Genomic DNA, 23,905 nt, shown 5'->3' with positions numbered 1-23,905 from the left:
TAAGAGTAAAAATGCAGAGATAATATAAATAAGACTACCAAGAAGTTTCGTTGATAGAGGAAAGTGAACCTAGCTCAACCAGCTGTCAACATTCCCAACCATCCAGCTTATTTTCCTGCTTTTTGGAAAAATTGTCTATTTCACATAGGTCTAAGTTCTCTTGCCTCACCATATAAAGGTCAGCTCCATTCTCATCTTTTCCATGAAATCTCAGCCTTACCTAGCCCTGCCTCTCCCATGTCTCGGTATTACATGTTGTTGTTATTGTTTTATACTTCACTGTTACACACATATGTAAATGTGTCTCCTTACATTGTAAGCAACATCTCTGTATCGTCTCTTTGAAGAAGAGATGATCTCATACCTTCTGTTTTATCCCTCTGAATCACTGGAATTCTGCCTGATTCATAATAGGCAAGGCCAGGTTGTTGAACTGGGTTGAATTGCGTGGAGAGAGAGGGTAAGGCATAACCCCACCTTGGAAACTTTCAGTTTACTTGCTGCCTGGGACAGGAAGTCAAGCACAGTTTTCATGGAACCTGGCGTATAATCTTACAGGTTCTTGCATGTGTTTCATTGACCAGGTTTGTGACTGATACCCCCAGGTGTCACATCTCTATATAGAGACAGTTTGCAGAAGAGTATGACCATTGCATTCCTTTCACCAACAAAACAAAACAAAAAACCCACAAATGTTTCTTGAACATCTCTGAAATCTCCCACAAAACCTAGAATGAGACAAAACTTTTCAAGGCATAGCTGCCGTTTAGAGAAGTGGAGTGAAATGCAGGCCTGTCCGTGCAGCCAGGGCCCCCTCAGCACCTCCAGTGCCCGCTCTCTTTGTTGGCGTAAGAAATCCAAAAAAATATGTTGGTTAAGCACTCGACACCCAAACACAATCAAATAAGACCTTAGAGCTAAGGCTTTATTCCTGCTAGTGTATTTTCACTACTCAGATGCGAAAGCAAGTTGATGAGATTTCCACTGTGTCTGTCTGTCTTTAATGTACGTTCTAACATCTGTAAACTGTAGCAGATAAACAAGGCCACATACTGCCAGCAGCAGTTATTTTTGCAGTAAGGATAAAAAGAAGAGCTTTGTACCTTTACTACAGATAAGAGGCAGCAACATTTATAAGATGTCAAAATTTTGTTTACCTACTCTTCCCCATGATCTCAGGCAATCCAAGGGAAACAGCCTAAATACATGTGGGAGAGTCATTAAGTGTTCAGCATCAACTTAAAAGGCTGCATTTCAGCACCTTGGGGGTGAGGCACAGAATGAGTGCTGGGTGCAGGGTTCCTGGTTGGTGCCTGAGCCTGGCATACAGTGAGTCCTCAGTAATCCTTGCTTCCTGGTCCAAAATCAGGGCTGGGCTGGAAAGTGAGTGATATTACCAAGGTTTCAGCTCGAGCTGCTGGAGCTTTTGCTCTGAATGTGCTGCCAGAGTCTTCATCACCATTTTACTGTTCAGTCCATCAGACATATGGAAGCCCACGCTTTTTCTTAGTCCAGGTGTAAAAAGCACCTGTGTATATACCTCGACCACAGGGGTCAACACATGGTACTGCCCCACTGGACCATGGACTCCTGAATTGGCTCAGTTGCAGGTTCAGCTGCTCCAACAAAAACCCAACAGAAAGGAAGCTTAGACAAGATGGAAGCTTATTCTCCTCTTATGTAGCAGTCCAGGCATAAGAGGGCAGTTGTGGCAACCTCGTGGTATCAGGCACCTGGTCGCCTCCTAGTGTGATGCCTCACCCTAAATAGGTTGTTGCCCTTGGCCTCCTGGTCCACGTTAGCTTACATACTCATTCCTGCCAAGAGGAAGGGGAAGAAGCAAAGGGAAAGGCAAACATGATCTTTCTCTTTAAGGAAATGATCGGAAATTGCACATATCTCTTTTACACATCTCCCCTTAGCTGGAACTTGAACAAATGGCCACACCTATGTGCAATTTAGTCTTTAGTAGACCTACCTAGGCCATCGCTCCTTGAGGTTTAAATTTTGTCTCCAATTTGTCCTTCTTTCTATCATCTGGCATTATGCCCACCCAAGGCAGGTGTCACTGAATGTTGACTGAAGAGGAGGGCTGCTTGAAGGAGAAGATGCAGAGGATAACACCCTGGGAAACTTGTGTTCCCGTTGCCAGCATGGAGACAGTCATTTAACCTCTTCTGAACTCACTTTTCTCTCTTTAAAATGAGGCTGATAATCCCTGTGGAATTTGCTTCACAGCACTGTTGGGAAGATTCTTCTTTTATGGTGGCTACTATTTACTGAACACCTACTGTGTTCTAAGCCTGGTGCTAAGTTATCTGCTGACATTCTTTTATGTAAACCTCACAACAGCTCAATGGGGTGGCGTGTGAGTCTATTCCAGCTGCTGTAACAAAACACCATAGATTGGGTAGCTTATGAAAAGCAGAAATACTCCTCACAGTACTGGATGCTAGGAAGTCCAAGATCAAGGTGCCAGAAGATTTGGTGTCCTGTGATGGCTCACTTTCTGGTTCATAGATGGTGCCTTCTCACTGTGTCCTCAAATGGGAGGGAACTCAGCTTTCTTTTATGCGGGCACTGATCTTTTTTTTTGGTGAGACGGAGTTTCACTCTTATTGCCCAGGCTGGAGTGCAATGGCATGATCTCGGCTCACTGCAGCCTCCACCTCCTGGGTTCAAATGATTCTCCTGCCTCAGCCTCCTGAGTAGCTGAAATTACAGGTGCTCACCACCACACCTTGATAATTTTTGCATTTTTAGTAGAGATGGGGTTTCACCATGTTGGACAGGCTGGTCTCAAACTCCTGACCTCAAATGACCTGCCCACCTCAGCCTCCCAAAGTGCTGGGATTACAGGTGTGAGCCACCGTGCCCGGCCAGGGTACTAATCTTAAAAGTTCCGCCTTCATGACCCAATTACCACCTAAAGATCTCACCTCCAAATACCACTGTATTGAGAGTTAGGGTTTTAGCACATGAACTTGAGCGGGGAGGACACAAATATTCAGACCATAGCAGGCTGGTATGATTATCCACATTTTATAGCTGAGTAAACTGAAGCTGGGAGAGATTCAGTAAGATGCCCAGTGCTGTTCATTTATGTATACATTCAACAACCATTGATCGCCTGCCATGTGCCAGAGACAGTGCTGGGTATGCAGCAGTTCCAGGAATGATGGGTGTTGCCAGGGGGAAACATAGAGTGAAGAGGACATACTTGATGGGGAGCTACTCTGCTCTAGGGATCAGAGAGGAGGTTTGGGCATATGTTGAAGGATGAGTGGGAGTCATCCAGGCCAAGGAGCACGATGGCGTGTCTGGGACCATGCTGGGAAAGCCCTGATGTAAGAGAGGAACCAAACTTAGAGGGACTCCAGGACTCCCAGTGTGACTGGAGGGCAGGGAATAGAGTAGGACAAAGAGTCCAGCAGGGGCCAGCAGGAGCCCTCGATGGGGTGAACGTGGGCTTGCAGGCAGCTTGTCCAACCCCAAAACTCTTATTGAAAGGGTGAGTGAATGATCAAGTTCTTAGAAAATGTGCTGAGGGCGGCTCTGGGGAGGAGGAGATTTGGGCATATTCTCTTTTTGTCTTAGTCATGGCTTTTAAGAACTGGAGAGAGGGCCTGGGTTTCACATATGTGGTATAATCCAGGTGGCCTGAGAACTGAGTTCCTGTCGTCGTCGTCCTGAGCTATGTAGTTCAGCGGGTATGCGCATGTTCTGCTTGGGGCTTGCCTGGAAAGATTAATCCAGCTCCCTTTATCTGTCTCATAAGTAGTTTTTTCTAGGACCAGGAGCAAGGATGCCCCTTCCTCAGAACCTCTCTCAGCCGTGCCAGGCCTCTGCCGCTGCATTTCATCATCCCAATGAAGTGGGTGAAAAGCTCCTCTTGTCCTGAAATGGCACGAGGGCAAAGGACTTCCTGATACCCTAAGGAAGAGGAGTAAAGGCAGTGGGGCAGGGGGAGGAGGGCAGCCCTCACTGTACCCGGTGTTTCTGGCACCTCTCTCAGCCTCCCAGAGAAGCCCCCAACAGAGTCGTGAGTCTCAACCTTTCAACAGCTACTCACTCAGTCAGTGGGTGCTTCTCACTCTCCGTGTACAGAGTGTGGAAGGTGCGGAGGTGAGTTTGCTGCCACCTGAGGAAACCAGGCACCTTCCTCCAAGGATTAAAAACGTAACACTCATTTCACAGGTGAATGAAGGCACAGATAATTCAAAATAAGGGGTGATTCAGGGGCTTCCAGACAGCTTTCAGGTTTGCTGAAGAGCCAGATCCTTGTGCCTCAAGGCGTTTTCTCATGCTGAGCCCTCTGCCTGGAATCATCTCCATGCTTCAGCTTTATGCTGCTTAACTTGGACTCATTCTTCAGCTTGCAGCTCAGACATCAAATCTTGGAAGACTTCCCTCATCCCTTGTTCTTGGGCTGGATACCCCTCCTGCATTCTCCCTCGTTTTAGCTCTTGACACATGATGATCACCTGCATCTCTTTCTCTCACGGCATCTGCTGTTCCACTGTTAAACCTCAGCCCCTAGAACAGTGCCTGGCAAGCAAAGGTTGCATGAATGACTGAATGAATTTTTTTTAGTTGGTTTGGGCCTAGAAATATCTCAACAGCAGATAGTGAGTTTAATATTAGAATTATATTTTGGGTAGTACATTATAACACTGTGAGGTGGTCCTTAAAAGAGCATATAGTGGGGAATGGTGAAGAGAAGCAGCCAGAAATTGCATTTTTGCTTTGATCTCCCAGGCCTGTCAAGCTCACTCAGAGCCTGTCTTTGAATAAACAGCACCTTCTCTGGAGGGTTTCAGACTTAGTTGTAGGGTTCACATCAGAATTGCTTCCCTGCAACTCTTTAACCTCAGGAAGGCTATTGATCGTTTCAGGGTCCCAGAGTTCCAGCATCTCTTGAATTCTCCCTGGTAATCCCATTTCACCCCTCCCACCCCCCTTTAGCCTCCTCAAGTGGTTGACTCTTCAGCCTTTGCCCTTCACTAAACCAAATTGCCTGCAGGGACTTGGTTTTCTTCTGTGCTGTGCCCCTCCCTGTCCCTGTGCCACCTCAGCCCTGTGTCCTACTTCCCACCTATGTTTTGTGAATGTTCTTCAATCCTACGTTTGTACCCCATAGGGCTGTGTATGTCCACTGCAGCAGTGGAGGTTCAGTAAAGACAGCTGCATATAATTGGAAGGAGGAGGAGGAGGGGGAGGATTAATTATTACTGAGATGTTTGCCTGGAGTTTTAATTAGGCTGCCTTTCCTTCCTTTTTTTTCCCCCTAGCTCAGAAAGTTTTCTTAGAATGTTAGTATTTTAGAGACCTGGAACATTAGGTTTTAACATTGTGGACCCAGAGTCTCAGTGTAATGAAGAAATCAATAGGCTGATTGCCTCCAGTAGTTTGATTGCTGAGCGCATTGGGGTACCTTTTGTTCTTGAGTGAGTGATCATTTCACACACTAGCAAATGAGAAACAAATGTGGGTGTAGTGCTTGTCTGGGCTTCTGATTTGCAACCCTGACCTGGGAAGTCATTATTTCCAGCAATGTGTATAACTTACGAGCAGCTTGCCAAATGTTCTGTATCCTTCCTTCCCCTTGACAGTTCTCCCAAGTTATGTGTGTCATAAAAACATTTCTCATTGCCAGAATAGTTCGGAGTTTGTTTTGAATCTGACAGGTCCTCTGATACTACATTCTTAAATCTCACTAACAGATAATTTATACCAAAACTACTGCCTTGGCAGGAAGTAAAATTATATGATATTCAATTTGGGTTGAAAATCAACTCAAGTTCTGATGACACTGAGACACCCGGACCCTACAGATTAATCATGATTATCTTACCGTGAAATACTTTTCGTAGTAGGATCTACCCACCATTTATTGTTTCTGTCAAAACCTTTGATTGGAAAACGTTTCACAAGGGGAATTGTCATTTCTACAGATGCACTTATTTCATGATGTGTTCCAACCACAGTATGGTTGCTCCTTGTTTTATGCAATAGATATGCCCCTGAAGAGTTGCTGATAAACTGAATTTTTACAGATAAATTTATAATTACATGCACATGCAGTGCTGTTATTTTACCTAATAGTTTCTTTAAAATTAGAAAAACTCCCAAATTCATTTGAGAATTAACACTCATATATTGGGTCTTGTTTAGAAGAAGTAATCTTAATGTGAATCAGGCAAGACTATCAACTAGGCTCTACTCTCAATAGTTCTGGCTTAGTTATACCACATTTCATCCCAGTAGGAGACTGCATGTTTTACACATTCTACATTTTCTCACAGATATTCAGAAGGCTTCCAGAGGAAAGTCTGCCACTCTTAGAGCCACTCCTTGCTTTCTCGTATCACTCTTTCAGGGAAGGAAAGTGGGATGCCAGCTCAGAGTTGAGATTTGTGATGTCCTGCTGGAATATTACATAACCTAGCAGGTGATTTTTTTTTTTTTTTTTTAAACATGAACTCACTCTGTAGCCCAGGCTGGAGTGCAGTGGCCCGATTATAGCTCATTGCAGTCTCAAACTCCTGGACCCCTGGGTTCAGGTGATCCTCCCATCTCAGCCTCCTGAGTAGTTGGAACTACATATGCATGCCACCATGCCCAGCTATTTTTTATTTTTTGCAGAGGCAAGGTCTCGCTTTGTTGCCCAGGCTGGTCTCAAGCTCCATGATTCTGTGTATTCCGGCTATCTATTGCTGTGTAGCAAGCCGCCCCTAAATTTAGTGGCTTAAGAAACTTACTGTCTCTTCCCTTCTGTGGGTTGTTTGGCTCAGCTGGTTTGTTCTCACTTGCACTTCCCATATGTGTTTGCAGTCAGGCATTGACTAGGGCTGTAGTCATCTGAAGGCTGGAGTGAGCAGGATGACCAAGATGGCTTCTTGACATGACTGGCAGTTGAGACTGTCAGCTGAGAGCTCAGCTGGGCTGTGGGCCACAGCACATATGTGACCCCTTGTGTGGCTTGTACTTCTTGTTGTTGATTGAGTTCCAAGAGGGAAAGTCCCACATGTGAGTGTTCCAAGAGATCCAGGCAGAAGCTACAAGGCTTCTTATGACCTTGCCTCAAAATCCCAAAACATTACTTCTTCCCCGTTCTGTTGGTTGAGGCCAGTGACCAAGGCCAGCCCAGATTCAAGGGGAGGGAATTAGACTTCACCTCTTGTTGTGAGTTGCTGCATGTGTGTACTGTGGGGAAAAGAATGGGGGATTTGGGGCATCATTGTGACCATTCTGCTGATCATCATGCCAGTATTGATCTTGCAAGTCTGGATAGATCAAGAGGAATCATCCAGGCGAGGGGCTCTGCCCATGACCTGTTTCCCACATACTCCACCTTCCATTCCTCATCCTTCCCCCATGCTGAGTCCTGTATCAGCCCTTTATCCTCACACACTTTTCTACAATGGTGTTCAAGAAAGTGCACATGTTCCTGGTACAAAAAAAAAAAAAAAAGGGTGGGGCCCATTTTTTACCTACCATAATGTTCCGGAAGAAGGACATTCTCTAGAGGAACAAGATGACACAAATATGAAGGGTGCATGAGCCACTGTGGGCAGTGTAGGGAGGTTATAGAATGCTTAATACATATAATACATACAAATGAATTGGCCAGCCTTGTTGGTTGGAACTCAGTTCTAGGGAGTACACAGTAAATGAGCGTACTTCCATGAAAGCCCACAGAAAGAAACGTTTTCCTCTACTGACCCCAGCCCTAAGCAAGCCATCCATGTTACAGATAATTGAAAAAAAGAACTTGGTAAGGGAATCTAGCACAGTCTTAAAGACATATTTACCTAGAAGCTACCCCAAGCGCGTATCCTATCACATTGATTCAGTAAAACCATCTTAGTAAATCAGAACCACAAACACACAGAGAACTGTGAAGTAGTGTGTCTAGTATAAATGTTTTTTCAGCTCACATTTAGAGAAGGCTGTGCCCACAGATATGTTACATACTTAGAGTGGACACTTTTGATGTTTGAGGTAAAGTCAAGTTCTATCCATGAACTTGGAAGTATAATTACCTCCTTACCTTTAATCAGGAAAACAGCAGCCCTGTTAAACACACTGAACTACAGGTCCCTTGATTTCAGCTGTGGAGCTTAGCCGATCTAGATGCACAGGCTGACAACTCCCTTGAAGACATTACTTTTCACCCTTTGTAGCATGTTTTCTTTCCTCCTGCATACTCCTCGTTGGCTCCCTGGGGATTCAAATTTGTGTTTATCGTGCTGAAAATTTAAAGGCGAGATAAACAACATTTTAAGCTATTTATAAGCAGAGGCTATGCCAGGAATGCATTAGGCTTTTCATTAGACATATGTTAAAATATTGCTTGCTGGCAAAAGTAGGAAGAATATCCCTAGGTGTGAAAAGCAGATGGTTAGAGATTATTGATAAAGCTTTGACCCAGAATATGGCTATATGGGATTAGTATTTAATTTGGGCTTCTGTAACAAAATATCGTATACTGGGTAACTTATAAACAACAGAAATTTAGCTTTCACAGTTCTGGAAGCTGGAAGTCTGAGACTAGGCCAGCACTGTCAGGTTCTGGTGAGGGTCCCCCTTATGGTTTGCAGACTACCTACTTTTCATTGTATCCTCACATGGTAGAAAGAGCACAAAAGAGCTCTTTGGGTCCCTTTTATAAAGACATTAATCCCATTTATGAGATGCTCCACCCCCATGACTTAATTATCTCCCAAAGGCATCACTTCCTGGTATCATTGCATTGGGGTTACAATTTCAACATATGAATTAAGGGGTAGGGACACAAACATTCAGTCCATAGCATTATTCTGTTGACTTATTAAACGTATTCTTGTGGAATGCTAGGGGTAGAGGGTCCAAGAGATGCCATTATATAGGGCCTATATTTTTATACCACCAGGAGGACATTTGGCAAGGGTAAGAAACATACTCTGGCAGGAGGTATGGGAGAGAGGATGAGAAAGAGGCACCATACAAACATAAACCTTAGGGCAGTGGACACACTGTGGTAAGAGGAGAACTCTATGCTTGTTTGAGTTCTAACATGTAGATCATTCCAGACAGAGGAGATCTCTCTGCTCATTAGCTTTCTGATGAAGAGTCCACACCCTCCCTTAAATATTCACCTCTCAGTCACACTATTGTAGACCCACAGTCTACCTCCATCCTTTCCTTCTGCTTGTAAATATTGATTGAGCCCCCACCATGTGCAGGTACTGTGTTATGTGGATGAATAAGACACGTGAGCTATCAAGTTGAGAGACATGCAATAAGCCAGTAAACAAGTAATATAATGAAAGATTGTGACTAGTGTTATGGGGGAGGAAAGGAGGTATGTTAAAGAATAATGGGTGTGTGTGTCCTGTTTGGGATAGGATGATCAAGATAACCCTTTGAGGGGGTGACATTAATGATCTCAAAGTGATTAGTTAAACGTTGGCATGTGTTAACTGATACTTTACCATTTCTTAAACGTTGTTAAAGTTCACATTAAAATAGCGTTTGCTTTTTCTGAGCCCGATCTGCAGAATGCTGAACGGACAGTAATTCTGGGGAATAGAGGGAAGCCAGCTGGATGGCCAGACCTCTCCTGGCCAACACTTTTCTCATGACAACCTTCTCTCCTTAGGAAAAGGAGACGTGTTTGGAGATGTGTTCTGGAAGGAAGCCACCCTTGCTCAGTCCTGTGCCAACGTTAGGGCCTTGACCTACTGTGATCTGCATGTGATCAAGCGGGATGCCCTGCAGAAAGTTCTGGAATTCTACACCGCCTTCTCCCATTCCTTCTCCCGGAACCTGATTCTGACCTACAACTTGAGAAAGAGGGTGAGCTGACAGCTTCAGTTATTTTCTGCAAAGAACAGCCCCTGTGCACTTCGGATCACTGGGGCCAGAAAGGTCCCTTTACTGTTTATTTAAGTAGAGTAATTGTTTCTAAAGAGATTCTGTTTGTTGCTTGCTCTGCGAGGTTTTCGCTATAAAATGGAGGAGAGAGGGGATGTTGCTAGATTAGAAGATGGATCTTTTTTGGGGCAGAAGGGATTTGTTCATGTGTGTGGAGGGGGCAGGGAGGTGGCTTTTTTCCCATCAATATCTAGACCTTCTAGCATTTTGAAAAGATGAGTACAATGTGAGGTTGCTAGTCAGCAAAATGGCTCTGTGGGGCCACTTAGTTAATGTAAACTGAATTCTCTGTGGTGACTGGGATTTGCTGAGTGGTATGAAGCCATTAGCCTGCCAGCTAGTAATGGTAATTTTTAAACAGATATGAAAATGACTTAGGTGGGTCCGGGAATAAGAGAGACATGGAATTTGCTTGTCTAGAGAATATTTTGCATGCAACTGCCAACTAAACTGGTTGAGAAATGATTGGTGGTTTAAGAACTAGAAGATTTTTCACCTGAAGTTGTTTCTTTCAAATCATCAGAACTGCTCCATCTGTCTCCGTGAGGATTAAAGTATTGGTGTCGTACTCTTGGGGTTTTCATGATGAATTTGTTTGTACTTCGTCTCTCTCTTTTGGTTAAAACGATAACAAGATAGCTTTGCACCTAGAGAAATCATGTGGAAAGGTTGTCATAGGAATCTTTCCTAAAACAACCTCATTATCTTTCCCCCAACCTGTTCCTGATCTCATGGTTCCTATTTACGTTGCCTGATTTGTCCTGGGGCTCTAAGTTAGAAACCCTGGCATCAACATTTATGCTGCTTCTCCCTCTTTGAGGTCTCATGTTACTCATCAGATCCCGCTGGTTCTACCTAAGCTCTCAAATCTGAGTCAGTACTTTGCCTTCATCCTCAAGGCCCCCCACAGAATTCTCAGGACACAAAGATCTTCATTAAAAGACCTTCCTCATGGCTTGGCTGGATCATGCAATGGGCTCCAGATTCACCTTCCTGCCTCATGTGTGCCTTCAAAGGAGTGCTTCCTTCTTATGGCTGCTTGACCAACCTTAAAAATTAACCTGATCATGTCGCTTCCCACCTGACTAAAGGATAATATCTGTACATTTCAGCATGGTGTATGTGGTAGTCCACATCTGGCCCAAACTTAATTCCTGAGTCCTGACCTCACCCGCTTCTCCCCATGCCCACCCGTCCCACCCTGAACTGCCACCATGAGAATTCCACATAATTCTTCAAGCGCACCACACCCCTTCAGAGTGCTGTGTCTCTGCCTGCTGCTTTCTGCTTTCTCAACCTATAATTCTTTTCTCTTCTGTGTGTGACAAACCCATTGGCCCTAAAAACTGCTGAAATGTTTCTTTTTTCATTCATCAAACCGAGTATCGTGCCAACTGAGCTAGACTAGACATATAAAACCCAATGATACTCAGTTTCTGATCTCCAGGAACCTAAAGTCTAATGGAAAAGATTAACACAAGAAAGATAAGCATAGAAGATTCTAAGTACAGTGACTGTGATTTGAACAAGGTATTATGGGAGCACAAAGGAGGGGAACTGCTAAAGGGAGTCAAGGATTAATTGTCAATGGTGGTACCTAAGTTGAGTCTGAAGGATGAGTTTGCCAAACAAGGGGCAGATGATCTACCGGGAAAGGCAATTTGAGCAATGTTTGGAGAAAGAAAACAATCTTTTGTCTTCCAAGTCCTTTGTACAAGGTTCCAATGCCTGTCACTGGGGTACCCCAGCAATATACCTCCACCTGTTTTAAATCCCTTGAACTGTCTTGTGAGTCCCTGCACAGAGACCTGTGAAGGCAAGGGCTTGGTGCCTTGGTATCCTCAGTGCATAACCAAGTATGGGGTGCCTAGAATTAATATTTGGGGATGGCAAGGAGAAAAAGATGGGATCTCTGGGCCTCAACTTCCACATCATAAAATGTAAGATTGTGGCAAGATGATTTTTATAGCCTATGGTTTGAAACCTGGCCATTTAAATTCTAGTGGAGGGTGGGCAGTGGTGGAGAAATGTGCATCCAATGTTCTTCCTGGTTGATCTGCTGGTTGGGAGCATAGGATGCTTGCTGGTGATAGATTTAGCCAAGTGGATTCTCTTATAGTCTATTTTTTGATGTATTCCTTCTTTCTATGAAAGCAAGTTGATTATAATCAGCTTTCAGTGTTGCTGATAATATAGGTTGAAAAAATATGCAGTTTGGGTTATTTGGAGGAGTAATCTTCTTGGAATAATTGTGGTTCAAGTAAGTCTGCCTTTAAAAAAAAGCCAAGAATAACAACAAAAACAATGACATCTCAGTGGTCAGATTGTTTCTATAAATACAGAGTGATTGACACCTCTGCAGAAGAGAAGACTCGAGGGCTACATTTTTGAAGAGCTGTTGTGGAGGAGTTTTTACAGCCACAGGGTACAGAGGAAGAACCAAAATCATAGACAGATTTTGGCACAGTATAAAAAGTCTTTTGAAAAAAATCAGAGCTCCCCAAAGAATGAAATAGGCTGCTTTGAGCGTATCAGGTTTGTTATTCTGAGGGTATTTAGGCATCTCCTAGGTACCCATACTCAGAAACATTGTAGAAGGGGCTTAGGTAACTGTTGGAGAGTTGAACTAACTTCCAAATTTCCTTCCAACTCGAAGTGACTATGTATGGGTCTGGTATGGATCCAAAGGAATTTTAGTGAAAGCCTTTGTGTAAAGAGGTAGCCATTCTTTTTTGGAAAAATAAAAGAGGCTTGTCCTTTTGGTATTGCCATTGTAGTCTCTCATTGTGTCCTTCTGAGAATTAATTCATAGTTACGAATGGCATGGAAGACAAGAACATTACATGCATGAATTATTCTTGTAGCTTTTTTTTCCCCCCTGGTAAAGCAAAGCGTATTGTTGTAGCTGTTTGTATCTCGGCAAAATTAAGTGTTTTATTTGCTAAGATTCTTGACAACACAGTGTCTTTGACATCTGTCTGGGGAGTTGCTTGATCTTGTAGATCTTCTCCAATGTGGAGCAATGACCGTGAGTTGGAAGGTAACTTGGTAACTGTTCCATTTCTTCCCTACTTCCCTAACACCCTCATTTCACAGTTTATAGAAAGGTCACAGAGCTGGGTTTATAATGGAAGAATTGGAGCCAGAAGTGACATCTTGACCAAAGCCTTCTTGATCACAGCTTCCTGTCCTACTCTAGCCTCAGTATTCTAAGCCTCATCCCCTTTCCCCTAAATCCAAGGATATGAGCATCACCTAGCTCTCAGCTCTTGCTCTTGGAACCCAACTTAGGAAGAAACTGTTGCCTTCCTCCATTTCCTCCAAAGCCACATGAAGGCACAGACAAGGAGGAAAGAGGCAGAACCTGGAGGTAAATCTAGCATTTTGACCTTTAGTTTTTCTTGCTTGTGAGGTCTGAGCCAGGTGAGAGTGTGGTCTGGGTCCTGCTCCTGCCTTTTATTGCTTCTGTATTCTGGACAAGCTATAAAAGCTTCCTCATCTATAAAATGGGGATGATGAAAATTTCTAACTTGTAGGATAGTTGCAAGGATTAAATAAGATAATATTTACAAAGCTCGTCCACATGAGACCTACCACATAGTGAGTGCTCAATTCAGTTGTGTGTTGTTATTTTGTTCTCTCCACTTGATTGATACCCTATACTTTATTATCCTGTGCCTTTTGTAAAGTAAAAAGAAGGCAGTTCCTCTGCCTTTGTTCATGCAGGGTTTTTGCTCTGCACAGTGTTCTGTGGGGTAGGTGTTATCCACAGGTTCTCTGCACCTCTTGCAGCAAAGGAGGGATCCGTCACTCTGGGAAGTGGAATCCATTGCTGGCCTTGCTGCCCCTTTGGCTCCTGCCAGTGAAGAGGTCAGCGTTTGCCTGCTGTTTTGGCCAGTTCGATTCTTGGAGGGGAAAATCAGGCTATTTTGAGATCTTAGGTCAGTTACCAGGGAGTCAAGAGGGAAGCACAAGAGAAAAGCACAGCATTTTTGTTTCTTCTGAGGGAGGTGGCTTTGGCTATTCCTGAAAAGAAGGGGAAGTAGAACCCTCCCCATCAAACCCATGGGTCTCTAGGGTGCCAGGTCTATGTGCATTTTCCTCCAGGCCCAGAGTCATCTTGTGTCTGTAATCAGAGCTTTGCACACTATAAATAGTAAATTATTACCAACTCCAGATATTGTGCAAGCTACGTCACAGTATCAGCATGTGTATTATGTCAGCTTATTGCATCTTCAGAGCAGCCTCATGACATTACTGTATCATTCCCATTTCTTAATGGAACAAACTAGGACCCTGTGAGGAAGAAAACCCCTTTTCCAAGGTTGCCTGGTTAATAAGTGGCAGATTCCAAACCTGCATGTGCTCCTCTGGCTAAGCAGTGCCACATACTCTGGTAGCCTCAGTGAAGTGTGGCTCTCAGCTGTTCCCATGTTGGCATTCTTTGGCTTCTGTGTTCTTCTAGCGTGTGAACTTTTCAGGGGCGGCTTGGGTTGTCTCCTGAGTATCTTTCTCCAGTGGCCTTTGCCACCGCCAGTACACTCAGAAACGTGTACAGTGAAACCACAGTAATACCCCAGGTTGGGAGTGTGACAGATTTCCCCATTGTAGTGACAGGTGCGCAGTAGTTGGTTGGTTGTTCTGGGTGTGGGACGCATGACACATTTCACTTTGGTTAGGCAATAGGCTAACCTGGCCATGCTATTAGTAACAAAACTAGAAAGGACACTGTTTTGAGTCTAAGGACCTATGTTTGAATACTGATTTGACTGTTGACCAGCCGTGTGCCTTTGGGCAAGTTACTTAACTATTCACAGCCTCAGTTTCCTTGTTTGTGAAAAGGGGCCAATACAAGTCCTTCCTAATTAGGCCTTTTACATTTTATTTATTTTTTATTTATTTTTTTTTACTTTAAGTTCTGGAATACATGTGTAGAACACGCAGGTTTGTTACGTCGGTATACATGTGCCATGGTGGTTTGCTGCACCTATCAACCCGTCATCTAGGTTTCAAGCCCCACATGCATTAGGTTTTTGTCCAAATGCTCTCCCTCCCCTTGCCCCCCACCCCCACCCTGACAGGTCCTGGTGTGTGATGTTCCCCTCCCTGTGTCCATGTGTTCTCATTGTTCAACTCCCACTTATGAGTGAGAACATGCGGTGTTTGGTTTTCTGTTCCTGCGCTAGTTTGCTGAGGATGATGGTTTCCAGCTTCATCCATGTTCCTGCAAAGAACGTGAACTCATTCTTTTTTATGGATGCCCTAATTAGATTTATTGAGAAGTTTACATACGGTAAATCAAACAAAAAGAAAAAGTGACACAGTACCCGTAGGAACTGCTCGATACATATTTGTCCCTTTTTCCTCCCCACTGTCCATCCCCTACGTCCACCTCCAGTCCCAGAGGTTCTGAATTCACACTTTCTTGCCCTTGGTTTGTAACCAGACTTATTTCTTTAGTTAGTGTTTCAGTTGGGCTCTACTTTCCTTTCAACCTTAGATAAGGTTTCACTCCCCAGGTCCTAGGGAATTGTGTTCTCGTGCTGATCATTAGGACAGTAGAAGCAATGTACCACAATTAAATGATGTGCTGCAGACAAGCAATTAGGTAATTAACAGCAGTCAGTGCATGGGATAATTGGCACGTAGGTAATTGGGAGGGCGGGTCTCATTCCGTGTGTAGGGCTTTATTTTTAAAGCCAATATTGTATATTGAGTTTGTTTTGTGCAGTGTTTGCTCATATTAATTTGTTCCAGGATGGATTTTTTTTTTTTTTTAGTTTGATTAAAGCCCCAACTTAGTGAGTTTGGGAGGGAGCTGGGACTATAGTTACTGATGTTTTCAAAGCTGGGCCCTCCTAATGCCTGTTTTCCAAAACTGAGGTTGCCATAGTGAACTGTCTTGAATACCGTATGTACATTTCTAGCCCACCTTAACCAAACAGCATTTTATTCTGGAGAAGATTAAAGCATTGAATGCTCGAAGAAAGCTCTGCACATATATGGCATTGGAAGGCTTTTAAATTTTCTCCATGAACAAATTCTTGTGGAGATTGGTAAGATGGAAAGAAAGACCATAAAGCTAGGTACTTAAAAGTGTCATCCACTTCTCCCTTGAATCATCATAGCCTAAGTTTTAAAAATGATCTCTGCATAGCCCATATTTTCCTTGTCATCCCTCCACATATGGGCTTCTGTGAAATTAAAATCATCTATTAGTCTGTCAAGCCAAAAAGATAATAAAATCATGGTGTAGAAATTAGGCGTCGGGGGAGGGGAAGAGATGAGGTGAGTGACATGACCATAATTATTTCGGAACAACAAACTGTAAATCAAAATCGATTCCTTTTTTCTTTGAGAGGATCAGTGAGTGATGTTAGGGACTTGTGCAGTCTTTCAGGGGTCCCCAGGTGTTCCCTAGTACCCCAAGAAACATTTAGCAGAACCCCATCATGATCCTGGAGGTAGAAGATAATAAAAGTGCTCCGTGCTTCATTATGTATGAATCAGCTTCAACTGTCGTCAGTCAGGCTATGGCTGGCCATTTTTAAGGAAGTAATAACGCTCTGGAATTAATATGGCCTTTAAGGCTAGATCTTCACATCCAGGCTCTGCTAGCTGGGGTGGGGCTCAGGGTGGGTGGGTATTGAGCAAGTATAACTTGTTGCCCTCTGTGGATTTATACTGCCTGCCCCAAATGGTAGTGATGGGGAAGGGTGAAAAAGTGCCAGGCATGCTGCCTCACTTGTGGTAGGTACACAACTGTGTTACTTCTTTTCCATTATTCTTAGCAGTGAGGGCAGCAGTGCAAAGGAGAATAAGAGCCATAATTGTTCGCTCGTAGAATAATCACATGAAGGTACTGAATTGGTGGTTTAAAATGAGAACCCTGCAGTCAGAGTATTTGAGTTCAAATCCTGGCTCTATTTAGTGACCTCAGGCCAGTTACCTGACCTCTCTAGGCCCTACTTTATTCATGTATAAAATAGAGGTCTTAGAAACATGCTTTGACACAGCAAATTCTTCATGTATGTATTGCTATCATTACGATAAAGAAGATGATGACAATGATAAGAATGATGACAATAAAATCATCAAACATATTACTTAGCTTTTCTAGGACTCAGATCCCATCAGGTGCTAAATGTTTTTAAAAAGGAGTAATGGGCTGAATTTTAACATCTAGAAATCTCCTGAACAGAAAATTCCAAAATTCGAGCCTGAGCCCTTCAAGTAGCCCAGAGAACCAGGTGGCTCATCAGTGATGTTTGGGGAAGAATGGCTCTTTTGGATCCAAAATGGCTGATTCCTCCTATAACAGAATGAGTGGAGGGAATGGTAGAGTCAGATGTGGAAGAGAGGAAGGAGGAGGAGGGTTGTAATTTATCTTAATTCTCATCAAGTTACCTGATGTACTGTTACATACTATGTTTGCCACAGATTAGAAAAGATCTGGCCTAGTTTAGAAGAGCATAAGGCTAATGCAGCCTTTTGGAGGAGAGTAGCATCCTTAATCATATTTTCTTAAGTGTATGTAATTGAGGCATGATAAGGGCAGTGCTAATGAATCCTAGATCAGAGGTTCATCCTCATGTGAGCAAGTTGGCTTCTTGATGTCTTAGATGTTTAACCCAAGATTTCTTATTCATGTGGTCCGTAAAATTTTGAATTATATCTGTAAGTACCTGTTGCCTGTTTTGAAATACCTACTAACATCCATCAGAGCTAGTGTTTTACAGAGAAGCAGGGTCTAGATGCTCTTTAATATCTCTTCTGGCTCAAATGGTCACTGACCTGTGAAGCAAACAGGTCTTGCCTCTGAAACATCAGGAAGCCAAAATATGCTTGAGCAGTGGGAATCTCTATCACCTGATCCTCAGTAAAGTCCCAATCAGAGATTATTGTCAGGGCCTCCCTAATTTCCAAACTTCTTGAACTCAGCTCCCTTCCCACCCCTACAAATGCCCAGTGGCCCACTCATTTTCTAGTGAGCAGCCAGTCATGTTTTCAAAGTTCATTTCATGTGTGTTAATATCAGAAGGCTGTCAAAGGATGTTTTCTAACTGGCTTCAAAGTCCCTCCAAGTTACTTTCTATTCTTTCTTTGGCCTAGCCAAATTTCACATTTCTAACTCATCTGCCATGCTTTTTGGGCTTCCTAATTAAGTGTTCCTTCTACTCTTAAAAATTTTCTCTGTGGTTTTGAGCATGTCCTTATAAATTTTGACAGTTAGTCATGAAGTGTTTATTCTAGCCTTTGCTTTTGGTAAGCAGAGTCAGGATTTGAACTCAGGCTATCTCTCCTCTGATAATTACCTTATAAAATGTTAGATTAATAAAAGGTAATGTTAGTTCTCCCCTCTTCCAAGGGGACTTTGAATGCCTGCGTTGTGAGATCACATACAGAATCTATCCCAGACCAAATGTCCATGCAGACCATATCTGGTATATTGTATGTCAGAAGTCCACCTTGTTTTGGTTTATCGCTCTGCAAACTTAGTTGTTGGAAATTTACTTCTTACTAATGTCACTTAATGGTCTTACCCTGCCTGTGCTTAACTTAAGATTTTTAGAGTGAAATTTTGAATTCGTGGTGGGACCCTGACTCCATATAGCTTCTCTTTAATCTCTCTAGACTAGATGAAGCCCCTTGTCTTTTTATTCAATTAGCAACAATCACCTCTTTGTAACTCTCATTATACATCCAGTTAACTTTTTACTGTGTGTCTTTCTTGCTGTCTAAAAGCTCCCTAAGGCTGGACCATGTCTGCCTGATCCACTTCTCTCTCTTTCTCTTTTTTTTTTTTTTAAGAGAGAGTTTTGCTCTTGTTGCTCAGGCAAAAGTGCAATCGCGTGATCTTGGCTCACTGCAAACTTCGCCTCCCTGTTTCAAATGATTCTCCCACCTCAGCCTCCTTAGTAGCTGGGATTACAGACATGTATCACCATGCCCGGCTAATTTTGTATTTTTAGTAGAGATGGGGTTTCACCATGTTGGCCAGGCTGGTCCCGAACTCCTGACCTCAGGTGATCTGCCTGCCTTGGCCTCCCAAAGTGCTGGGATGACAGGCGTGAGCCACCCCAACCACCCACACCTCTGTCTTGATCAGCTTTTTTAGAGCTTGGTACAAAGTCAATGTTCAATAATTGAATGAATGAATCAGTGAACCAACCAACCAAAAATAAATAAATAAATAAATGTACCAACCAATATTGGGCATGTGCCTCCATTTATTATTATATATTCTTTTTTTTTTCCTTTTTTTTTTTTTTTTTTAGACAGAGTTTCACCCTGTTGCCCAGACTGGAGTGCAGTGGTGCAATCTCGGCTCACTGCAACCTCTGCCTCCTGGATTCAAGCAATTCTCTTGCCTCAGCCTCTGAGTAGCTGGGGGTTTACGGGAGTCCGCCACCACACCTGGCTAATTTTTTAATTTTTAGTAGAGACAGTGTTTCACTATCTTGGCCAGGCTGGTCTCAAACTCCTGACCTCCAGTGATCCACCTGCCTCGGCCTCCCAGAGTGCTGGGATTACAGGCGTGAGCCATTGCGCCCAGCCTATTGCTGTATATTCTTAAAGCCTTGGCTAAAAGATGGTATCTGCAGAGAGATGTTTTCTTCTTTGTCCCTCTGAAACTTTTCCTATATATTTCATAGCCCCTTTTCCCTTTTTGTCTCTCCCCCAGGCCCTGAGTGTAGAGATCTCCCAGCCTCTGCAGATACCACTGGTGCCAGCATAAAATAATAATAACCATCCCCATTTATTGTTTCTTCTGCCAAGTACGTGCTAAAACCTTTATATGTATCTTTGTTAAGTGCTAAGGCCAAGAGAGGTTAAATAATTTGCCCCGATCCATTAAGCTAGTTGAAGTTAAAAATTGCAGCTCATGCCTGGCAATCACCAAGCCCATACTCTTTTCGTTACTGTTTGTGTGTTTTATGAAATTTTAGATTCTGGGGGTACATGTGCAAGTTTGTTACACGGGTATGTTACATGATGAGGTTTGGGTTTCTAGTGATCCCGTTATCCAACTAGTGAACATAGTACCCAGTAGTAGATAGTTTTTCAGCCCTTCCACCCCGTCACCATTACCCCCTGCCCAGTTTTGGGCTCTTCTGCACCCTCATCCCTGATTTTGGAATCCTAAGTATTTATTGTTCTCATCTTTGTGTCCATATGTACTCAGTGTTTAGCTACCACTTGTTAAGTTAGGATATGTGGTATATAGTTTTCTGTTTGTACGTTAGTTCACTTAGGATAATGACCTTCAGCTGCATCCATGTTGCTGCAAAGGACATGATTTTGCTCTCTTTAATGGCTCTGTAGTATTCCATGGTGTGTACATACCTGATAGTTTCTTTACCCAATCTACTGTTGATACTCACCTGGGTTGATTCCATGTCTTTGCTATTGTGAATACTCCTGTGATAAACCTATAAGTGCAGGTGTCTTTTTTGATAGAACAATTTACTTTCCTTTGGGTTTATAACCAGTATTTCCAGGTCAAATGATAATGCTGTTTTTAGTTCGTTGAGAATATCCAAGCTGTTTTCCACAGAGACTAAACTAATTGGCATTCCCACCAACAGTGTGTCAGCATTCTCTTTTCTCTACAACCTCACCATTTATTCTTTTGTGACTTCTAACAATAACGATACTGACTAGTGTGAGACGGTATTTCGTTGTGGTTCTGGTTTGCATTTCTTTGATGATGAGTGATGTTGAACATTTTTTCAGGTTTGTTGGCCACTTGGATGTCCTCCTTTGAGAAGCATCTGTTCAATGTTCTTTGCCCACTTTTTAATGAAGTTATATGGTTTTTGCATGTTGATTTAAGTTCCTCATAGGTTCTAGGTATTTGTTCTTTATCAGATGCATGGTTTGCAAATATTTTCTCCTATTCAGTGGGTTGTCTGTTTACTCTGTTCATAGTTTCTTTTGCTGTGCAGAAGCTCTTTAGTTTAATTAGATCCCAGTTGTCAATTTTAATTTTTGTTGCATTTGCTTTTGAGGTCTTAGCATAAATTATTTGCCTAGATCAGTGTCTAGGAGGATATTTTCTAGGTTTTCTTCTAGGATTTTTAGAAGTCTGAGGTCTTACATTTAAATTTTTAATTCATATTGAGTTAATTTTTGTATACGGTGAGAGGAAGGGGTCCAGTGTCATTCTTCTGCGTATGGTTAGCCAATTTTCCCAGTACCATTTATTGAATATAGCATTCTTTCTCTATTGTTTATTATTGTTAACTTTGTCAAAGACCAGTTAGTTTTAGGTGTGTGGCTTCATTTCAGAGTTTCTATTTTGTTCCATTTTGTATTTGTCTGTTTTGATACTAGTGCCATGCTGTTTTGGTTACTGTAACCTTGTACTTGAAAGATAGGTAATGTGATTGCCTCCAGCTTTATTCTTTTTGTGTAGAATTGCCTTAGCTATTTGGACTGGTTTTTTGTTCTATATGAATTTTAGAACAGTTTTTTCTAATTCTGTGAAAAATGACATCGGTAACGTGATAGGAATAGGGTTGAATCTGTATATTGTTTTGGGAAGTATGCACATTTTAATGATATTGATTCCTCCAATACATAAGCATGGAATGCTTTTCCGTTTGTGTTGCCTATGATTTATTTCAGCAGTATTTATTAGTTCTTCTTGTAGAAGTCTTTTACCTGTTTGGTTAGATGTATTCCTATTTTATTTTTGTGTGTGTGGCTACTGTGAATGAAATTGCATTCTTGATTTGGCTCTCAGTTTGCATATTATTAGTGTATAGAAATGCTACTGATTTTTGTATGTTGATTTTATATACTGAGACTTTCCTGAAGTCATCAAGTCTAGGAGACTTTTGGTCTTTCTGGTTTTTTAGATATAGAATAATGTCATCAGCATAGAGATAGTTTGACTTCTTCCTTTTCTATTTGGATGTCCTTTATTTCTTTCTCTTGTCTAATTACCGTGGTTAGGAATTCAATTACTCTGTTGAATAGGAGTGATGAGAGTGAATGTCTCTGTTTTGTTCTAGTTCTTAGGAGGAATATTTTTGCCTTTTATCTATTAGTGTGATATTGGCTGTGGGTCTGTCATAGATGGCTTTTATTATTTTGAGGTGTATTCCTTCAAGTCCCAGTTTGTTGAGGGTTTTTCATTATAAAGAGATGTTGGATTATATTGACTACTTTTTCTGCATCTATTGAGATGATTTACATGGTTTTTGTTTTTAATTCTGTTTATGTGATGAATTATGTTTTTTGATTTGCACATGTTGAACCATCCTTGCATCCCAGGAAATGAAGCCCATTTGATCATGCTGAGTTAACTTTTTGATGTGCTGCTGGATTTACTTTGCTAGTATTTTGCTGAGGATTTTTGTTTCTATGTTCAATAAGGATATTGATCTGTAGTTTTCTTTTTTTTGTTGTGTCTTTACCAGATCTTGGTATCATGATGATGTTTAGTAGAATGAGTTAAGGAGGATTCCCACCTCCTCGATTTTTAAAAATAGTTTCAGTAGGATTGTACGAGGTTTTTTTCTTGTTGTTGTTGTTGTTGTTGTTTTGTTTTGTTTTTGTACATCTGGTAGAATTTGGCTGTGAATCTGTCTGGTCCAGAGCTTTTGTTGGTTGGCAGGTTTTTTTATTACTGTTTCAATTCCATTACTCACTATTGGTTTGTTCAGGATTTCTTTTTCTTCCTGATTCAATCCTGGGAGGTTATGTGTTTCCAGGAATTTATCAATTTCTTCTAGATTTTCTAGTTTGTGTACATAGAGATGTCCATAATAGTCTCCGAGGGTCTTTTATACTCCTGTGATACTGCCTTTGTCATTTCTGGTTGTGCTTATATGGATCTTCTCTCTCCTTTGTTAATCTAGCTAGTGATCTTGTTTATCCTTTTCAAAGAAGCAACCTTTTGTTTTGTCGATCCTTCTTATGATTTTTAGGTTCAATTTCATTTAGTTCTGCCCTGATTTTAGCTATTTCTTTTTTTCTGCTAGCTTTGGGTTTAGTTTGTTCTTTTTTTCTAGTTCCTTTAGCTCGGATGTTAGGTTGTTAATTTCAGATCTTTCTGTTTTTTGATATAGATATTTAAAACTCTAAACTTTCCTCTTAACACTGCTTTTGATGCATCCCAGAGGCTTTAGTATGTTGTGTTTCTATTTTCATTTGTTTCGAAGGATTTTTTAAAATTTCTGCCTTAATTTTGTTGTTTACGTAAAAGTCATTCAGGAGCAAATTTTTTAGTTTCCATATATTTGGGTGTTTTTGAGAGTTTCTTTGAAATTGATTTCTATTTTTATTCCACTGTATGATTTTGTTTTTTTTAAATTTATTAAGACTTGCTATATGACTAAGCACATGGTCAGTCTTAGAGTATGCTCCATGTGCAGATGAGAAGAATGTATACTATGTGGTTGTTGGGTAAAGTATTCTGTAGATGTCTATGAAGTCCAGTTCGTTGAGTACCAAATTTAAGTCCAGTATTTCTTTGTTATTTTTCTGCATTGATTATCTGTCTATTGCTGTCAATGGGATATTGAAGTTCCTCACTATTATTTTGTGGCTATCAAATTCATTTCTCAGATCTAGAAATAATAGTATCATAAATCTGAATGTTCTAATGTTAATTGGATATATATTTGGGATAATTAAGTGTTCTTGGTGAATTGAAAAGCTTTATCATTATGTAATGCTATTCTTTGTCCTTTTTTACTTTTGTTGGTTTGAAGCCTATTTTATGTGACATAAGAATAGTAAACCCCTGCTCTCTTATATTTTCCATTTGTGCAGTAGATCTTTACATCTCTTTACATTGAGTCTGTGGGTGTCATTACATGTGAGATTGGTCTCTTGAAGATAGCAGAAGGGTGAGTCTTATTTTTTTAATACAGTTTGCCACTCTATGTATTTTAAATGGAGCATTTAGACCATTTACACTCAAGGTTAATGTTGACATATGAGATTTTGTTCTTGTAGTGTTGTTGGCTACTTG

At 41.8% G+C, this 23,905-nt stretch overlaps 1 protein-coding gene across 3 annotated transcripts in view; it reads left to right on the top strand.

The window, feature by feature from the left end:
• The window catches only part of KCNH1 (potassium voltage-gated channel subfamily H member 1), a 455,549-nt gene that overhangs the window by 342,534 nt on the left and 89,110 nt on the right, over positions 1-23,905 (top strand). For all 3 annotated transcript variants that reach the window (XR_004272203.1, XM_032289132.1, XM_032289131.1), the window contains exon 10: positions 9,644-9,840. Coding sequence is in view for 2 of the 3 variants with exons in the window: in XM_032289132.1 (XP_032145023.1) it covers positions 9,644-9,840 (197 nt within the window). In the remaining variant the exon portion in view is untranslated. The remainder of the gene's footprint in view (positions 1-9,643; positions 9,841-23,905) is intronic.

The sequence above is a fragment of the Sapajus apella genome, unplaced genomic scaffold, assembly GCF_009761245.1.
Source record: "Sapajus apella isolate SASKATOON/1434 unplaced genomic scaffold, GSC_monkey_1.0 scaffold22, whole genome shotgun sequence".
Taxonomy (NCBI): domain Eukaryota; kingdom Metazoa; phylum Chordata; class Mammalia; order Primates; family Cebidae; genus Sapajus; species Sapajus apella.
This window is presented reverse-complemented; position numbering and strand designations above follow the sequence as displayed.